At 42.7% G+C, this 6,708-nt stretch overlaps 1 protein-coding gene across 1 annotated transcript; it reads right to left on the minus strand.

Annotated features, from left to right (window-relative positions):
* Window positions 1-697: 697 nt before the first annotated feature.
* Window positions 698-2,859, minus strand: LOC122562487 (transcription factor HES-5-like). Its single transcript, XM_043715323.1, has 3 exons — window positions 2,719-2,859; window positions 2,439-2,616; window positions 698-2,338 (listed from the first exon to the last, which is right to left on the minus strand). Exons 1-3 carry the CDS (start codon window positions 2,794-2,796, stop codon window positions 2,073-2,075), a joined length of 522 nt encoding a protein of 173 aa, XP_043571258.1. The 5' UTR covers window positions 2,797-2,859; the 3' UTR covers window positions 698-2,072.
* Between the last annotated feature and the right edge of the window lie 3,849 nt (window positions 2,860-6,708).

Below are 6,708 nucleotides of genomic sequence, written 5' to 3' on the forward strand. Positions count from 1 at the left end.
TTTTTATTATTCATCCCATCGCTGGCTGGGTCAGCATTTATTTCCCATCACTAGTTGCCCTTGAGAAGGTGCTGAGAAGCTGCTTTCTTGAACCGCTGCAGTCCACGTGCGGTGGATTGACCTTAGAGAGGGAATTCCAGAGTTTTCGCCGTGCGACAGTGAAGGGACGGCGATGGTTCAAAGTCAGGTTAGTGAGTGACTTGGAGGGGACCTTCTACATGGAAGTCGTCGTGGTTTGATTGCTATTTGCTTTTGCCAATTGCTTACTCATTTGAATACTAATCCCTTTTCGCAAAAAGAAAACATTAGCTGGCTTCACATTCAGAAATTTAGAAATACTATTGGTAGGACAATACTACATTTTTGACCCCAGACACCGGCATAAGAACTGTAACAAAAGCAAAAAGTGCTGGAGAAACCCAGCAGGTCTGGCAGCACCTGTGGAGAGAAAAACAAAGTTAATGTTTCAAGTCTCGTATGACTCTTCTTTAGAGTTTTATTCAGACTTCCAGAATCCACAGTATTTTGCTTTTATTAACCGATAGATCTGTGTTCCACAGATAAAGGAGACATGGAGAAAATTAAAACAAATTTACGAACAGTCATTCAGGTCGTGTTGCCTTACGTGAATTATAGTGAACACAAGTCTAAAAAATCGGATTAACTAAATAACGTAAATAACTCGCCAATATTAGCATAGTTTTAATCGATTTTATTCACGGTTGCATGTATATAATACAAGGCATCGTGTACATTCAATCGGGATATATATTCTGACATTGCAACTTATAATTGGATAACAGCAACTTCTGCATTTTTTTTCAAGTCTAAAACTTGCGTTTGTATCGCTCTCTTGAGACAGATGAAAGCAAGCCACCAAGTAATTTATAGGGAACAAAAGCGGGCTCTCAGTTTGTACAGAGGGCGATAATTCAAAGATTTAGCGTGTTCCAGAGATGTAAGAAAGCGATCTTTCTCATGAACTAAATAGTGGATAAAATTTCAGCAAAAGATTCCAAGTTCGCTCATCATTTAGTTCACCCTGAACAAGAAATCAGGAAAGTTGCTGAAATCTTATCAGAGACACCACGGGACTAGGAAAAGTTTTGTTTTAATGATACAGCTTTGCCAATGATGGGCCTATTAGAAATTATGACTGAAAGAGTCTCAACATTGTGTGGAATGGTCAGCATGTTGACTGAATACCAATTGCCTCATCGAATAGACGTGGAAGCATGTATTAATCACTGAGCAATAGCCGGAAATTATGGTGAATACAGATCAGTTATGAGATTCTCCAAGCTAGTGCTAAGGACAGAAAAGGAGGCGCTCATGCCTTGATTTCAGCTAGGAATGGAACCATGAGAGTACGGTGCTGTAAGATTTGAGGCGGTTAACTGCGGAAAGGGTGACATTACTTAAGGTGGTCAAACTATATGTGGCCAGTCAGGTTAGGTAAATGCCATGCTTCCATTCTTTGTCTAACGGATGTGTGACCTGGGCGGCGAGGTCAGAGCCCACTCTCGACCTGGCGACAGTGAAGACATGAAAGGCAATGCAATTAGAAGAGGGGCATGCGGCCAGTAGAGGGCGATGGTGAGAGAGTGCAGGGAAATCCATCTCTGTGAGAGTATCAAAGAGTTGAAAGGCTGTGTCTATGGTGAAGGAAATAGTGTAGTCACTGACTCATGAGTATTCTGGCAACACTCAGGGAATCGCCCGCCTAACCTCGTTACAAATGACCCCCAAGAATTGCAGCGTCTCTTCACCATGAAGAAGTAAAAACGATCCCTTTCCAGGATCTGCGAGCACGTTTTTATTAATCACATTGATGACAATTTTTGGAACGAGAAGTCTGACTAACCTACCGATAGCGCAAAATCAGGACATTCTTTATACAATGACGCGCCCCGTAAATCGGGGGAATACGCTTTCTTCAATGTGAAGCAACCCTCACTACAGTTCCACTTCTACCACAGTTATCGCTGACACTGGAGAATGATTCTCCTACATCGTCTTCACCACCATCTGCAAACGGGGCAGAGTGTCCCACCCGTTCCGGCTGTGCGTTTTTACCAGGGTCTCCAAAGGGATGCCTGGCTACACTGGGCCGCCCGCTCGCTGCCGGTCGGACAGGGAGCAGAGGACAGAAGACAGACAGGATAAGTCACGGAGGTCTTGGCCGGACACGGTGGCTGTCTTCTTTGGAAACGTGTCACCAACTTCTTCTGAATGTCGCTCTTGTCTTCTTGAGCAGAGAAAAAGCGCAGAGCCTCTTGCAAACATCGAGAGTATCCTTCGTTATAGTCACGCTCCGGAGTGTTGGCCGGGCCGCTTGCTACAAAACAGGGGAAAATATTGAGAAATCACTGAGTCACTTAGACTACCTGGAACTGAGTGGATGGAAAGCAAGAAACGCCAGGGATGACGAGCCTTACCTCTGAGCTGTTGGCTGTGGTACTTCAGGTAATTCACGGTCATTTTCAGGATGTCAGCTTTCTCCAGCTTCATATTGGGTTCCTCCGTTTGAAATTCCCTTCCCAGTAAAGTCTTCAGCTGGTTGATGCTGCTGTTAATCCGATCACGGCGCCTTTTCTCTATCGTGATCTTCATTATCTGAAAATAGAGCGGATTAAGTAAGTTTTTTTTTGATCTGGCTATAAGCGTTGAACGTCCTCAGTGCCGACGTTTATATTCACCGCATTCTTTTATGCTCACTTTGCTCTTCTGCTTGGCAGTGAATTTTTCCTCCGAGTATTCCTGGTTGATAACGTCGGCAGTACTGGTCGGAGCCATGCCTGACAATTGAAAGAGACCAAAGCGGGCTTTGCGCTTTTTGTAATACGGCAGGCGGGAATCCTCCTCTATTTATACCGCTGCATTTACATGAAAAAAGCGTGAGTCGGTGTTTCATGAGGTTTCCCACACTCTCTGGCCAACGAACGCTTTCAGAAGGACAATAGCCGCATCGTTGCCTTGTAAATGCCAAACTAATGATGGGCTTTGACATTGCTTTTGCGTGGGAATCTCTGAGGACCATCTGGACAGTCCGTGTGACAGAGCAAACCCGGGGGCAATTAGTCACGTTCAGAGTTATGAGAATCTGAGAAAGGTGATTTCATGTTCCCTGACACGGAGTCATATTACGTTGCAAAACGCCACTTTGGCATCTATCTCATTCTAAAGCAGAGATCGGTGGGCACCAGAATTAATATCGTGAGACAGAGTTTATGACCAAAGGAAGGTCATCTCCACGAGATGGACTGGCTTAATTACGCATTCTGCAAACGGAATTGAAATGTATTTGTCTAACTTCCTCCTGCTAGATAGTAAAAGGACGTACGGCCGATGTGAAATAAACTGGGCAATGCACTTAATTTTGATTGTTGACCTATCGTAATATAATCGCAAAATAGCTCTACCTGAATGCTGATTCCCTGAGGTGTTTATTGTTTTCTTGTACCTTTCATTATAGTTTATTTTAGGTAGTTCTACAGGGTAGTTCAGCAGAACTCCGTCCTTTAAGATCGTATGTTCAAATCCCACTCCAAAGATTTGAGCACAAACCCCTCGCATGAATTCTTTGGTAGTACTGAGGGAGTGCCGCACTGTTGGAGGTGCTATCTGTGAGGTGAAGCCAGGTCCCACCTGCGCTCTTAGGTGGCTGTAAAAAAAATCCCAAAACAATCCTTCAAAGAAAAACAAAGAGACTGCTCCTGGTGCTCAGGCCAATAGTTATCTCTCAATCAACATATCGACAAGTAAATTAACGTTTTATTTTCATAATACTGTTTGTGGGAGTTTGCTGTGCACAAATTAGCACTCCAGAAGTGCTTCAACCTTTGTAAAGGGACGTCGTGATAGGTGCTACATAAATGCAAGGCGTTCTTTTTTTCCACCCTGTTTTGATAACGTTAGGTACAGGATATTCTAATTACTAACCACAGGGTGGAATTCCGCTCTGTGGAGCCGCGTGTTTCGGTAACAATAACAGATGTGTCAGTATAATGACTTGTCTTCCAGATGTTTAACAGGTGACACTCTTGCGAGCTAAACGAGTAAGAGAAGCTTGCTAGTGGCTGCAGCACAAGCAGGGACAGCTGTTTCTAACTTAAGCTTGTGTATTGTGCTTTGCGCTGGGCCATTGACCCGTCACCTCTCAAAGCTGACACGTGGGAAACTTTCAACAACAATTAACTGTCGCCTGAGGAAAGAAAACGTGAATCCTGGCATCCTCCTCGCTTGTGACTTCCAATGACTTTGTTTTTGCATCAGGGTTAGCAGCTGATATTGACCATTTATTAAGCTTCGTTTATTAGTAACTCAATCAATAGCGCTCGATGAATGATGCACTCTCAAAAAGCCAAGAAATGTAATAATGATCAGATATAGTCCGTGCATATACATTTCACGCCGTACTGCACCTTGGCTGAATCACTATCAAACAGCAGTACTGGTCAGGTGGGCAGAAAAGTGACAATTCCACCGAAGCAAGGGAAATGTCACTGAATAGGAAGAACCTGGGCTCATTGCAATGCACCTCCACAGATCCTTGAAGGTCGGGGCAAAGGTCGATCAGATGGTTAAGAGGACTGATAAGATATTTTATTTTATTATCCAGTGCGTTGGAGCAAAAGAACTGGGAGGTTATGATAAAACTATTTGAGTGTCACAGCCTATGTCAGCATATTGAAGAAAGAATGTGACTGAACCGGATGGGTACTCAAAAGAATGTTGCTAGGAATAGGGAACTTTTATCTTTGAGAATGGATTGTCGAGTTAGGATCGTTCGCTTTGGGACTGAGCAGGGTGAGTGGAAATTTTAATTGGTTGGATAAAATTATGAAGGACCTCGATAAAGTGCCGAGAAATGACAAACAAAATCAGAAATTGCTGGAAAAGCTCAGCAGATCTGGCAGCATCTTTGGAGAGAAATCAGAGTTAACGTTTCCGGTCGAGTGACCCTTCCTCAGAACTAGAAATGACATATTGGTGTTAGGAGAGATGACAATAACCGAGAGGGATGGATTTAAAGTAATGTTACAAAAGTTAGAGCCGAGTTTGGGAGAACTGATTTGACCCAGGGAATAGTGGTGTGTGCAATTCGTTATTTGAAAGTCTGGTACAAGTAGAAACTCCCATCACATTTTGTTTTTAAAAAGTACTTGAATATGCATTTAAAATATTGCTCCCTTAGTGCTACAGACCAAAGAGTTGGGAGACACGAGTAGCCTAGATACCTTTATATCAATGTTAAAAATCATACAACACCACGTTATTGTCCAACAGGTTTATTTGGAAGTGCTTTCGAAGTGCTGTTCCTTCATCAGGTGGCTGTTCAGCAGGATAAAAAAACACAGAAGTTATAGCAAAAGGTCAGTGTCATGCAACTGATCCGATTAATAACAATCTATGATTGTTAAGACTTAACAGCAATTCAGATTTGTTCAATATATCGTATCAGATGCATGACACTGTAATCTCTGCTATAAATTCTGTGTCTTATGATTCCGCTCCACAGCTACCCGATGAAGGAGCAGCGCTCCGAAAGCTAGTGCTTCCAAATAAACTTAATGGATTATAACCTGCTGTTGTGTGGTTTTTAACTTTGTCCACCAGTCCAACACCGGCATCTCCACATCCTTTATAACAATGGTCACTGACATGATGGTGTGCCTTCGTTTGAGCCGTGACTGTCTGTTTCTATGTTTTCATAAGATTAGTGTAAAAATCAGTGTCTCAACGCCAGTAAGGTTAAAAAGAAAGCCGGCTTGATGGCATAATATGTCTCCTTAAATAATAACTCCTCCACCACGCACTGTAACCATTCTCCAAACGCCTTCGCCAAGAAGCTCTCCGCCCCACAAATATCAGCTGTTATATCCTTGCATGGAAACACAATTTTCTCCAAATCATACTGGTTTGGAAATATGTCCTCATTCCATCAAATCCCTGGATTAAAATCCATATTTAACAATCCCTACTTTTACCACATGGGCAGCAGCGGTTCAAGAAGGCGCCACCACATTCTCAGGAGTATTTATCTGTGTGGATAATAAGTGGTTGGTCTTGCCAGCTACGCCCACATTCCATGAATGAATAAAACAAAACAGTTATTTCCCAGATGTTTGCCAAGTGCAGCACTGAGGCGTTTACAAAGCTCTAATCATATATATCAGAGCGTGTCAGTGCCTTTCAAGTCCATATAAGTGCGGGGCTTTTGTGCTGACGGTGCAGCTGTTAGACTCGACCTCTGCTAATCTGCAACGCGTGGGAAAGAGACCGGAGCAGCCGCCACGCATCCACTTTCAAACACCATCAAACACCAGGAGTAGGCTGTAAACAAGAACACCTCAATAGCGTATTCACAGCGAGGGGTAACATGTGAAGGACATAAAGAAGAGGATGGACTTGCAGAACTTGTTATCTATAACTCGAATTACTGTATTTAAGAATTAAACAACTATTGTGCTTTATCAAAACCGATAAACTATTAATGCATGTTAGTAAAGACAATGAAGAGGTGCGCTTTAAAACAAAAACAAACTGAAATCCGGGAGATTACAAAGTTATATTGTATTATGTTGTGGATAATTCATTTGTCTATATGCATTTTCTGTTTTGGATGGAGAACAGCGTATAAGGGTTCTCCATCATAACAAACAAATGAAATGTTTGAATGCTGCAAAGTAATCATTGAGAAACGGT

The sequence above is a fragment of the Chiloscyllium plagiosum genome, chromosome 25 (genome assembly GCF_004010195.1).
Source record: "Chiloscyllium plagiosum isolate BGI_BamShark_2017 chromosome 25, ASM401019v2, whole genome shotgun sequence".
Lineage (NCBI taxonomy): Eukaryota > Metazoa > Chordata > Chondrichthyes > Orectolobiformes > Hemiscylliidae > Chiloscyllium > Chiloscyllium plagiosum.

Excerpts from the sequence above, each read along its gene's own strand:
- LOC122562487 (XM_043715323.1), bottom strand. The coding sequence starts at position 2,796 with ATGGCTCCGACCAGTACTGCCGACGTTATCAACCAGGAATACTCGGAG. Across the intron at positions 2,617-2,718 it reads CTGCCAAGCAGAAGAGCAAA|ATAATGAAGATCACGATAGA; the intron begins GTGAGCATAAAA and ends CTCTATTTTCAG. Across the intron at positions 2,339-2,438 it reads CCACAGCCAACAGCTCAGAG|CAAGCGGCCCGGCCAACACT; the intron begins GTAAGGCTCGTC and ends CCTGTTTTGTAG.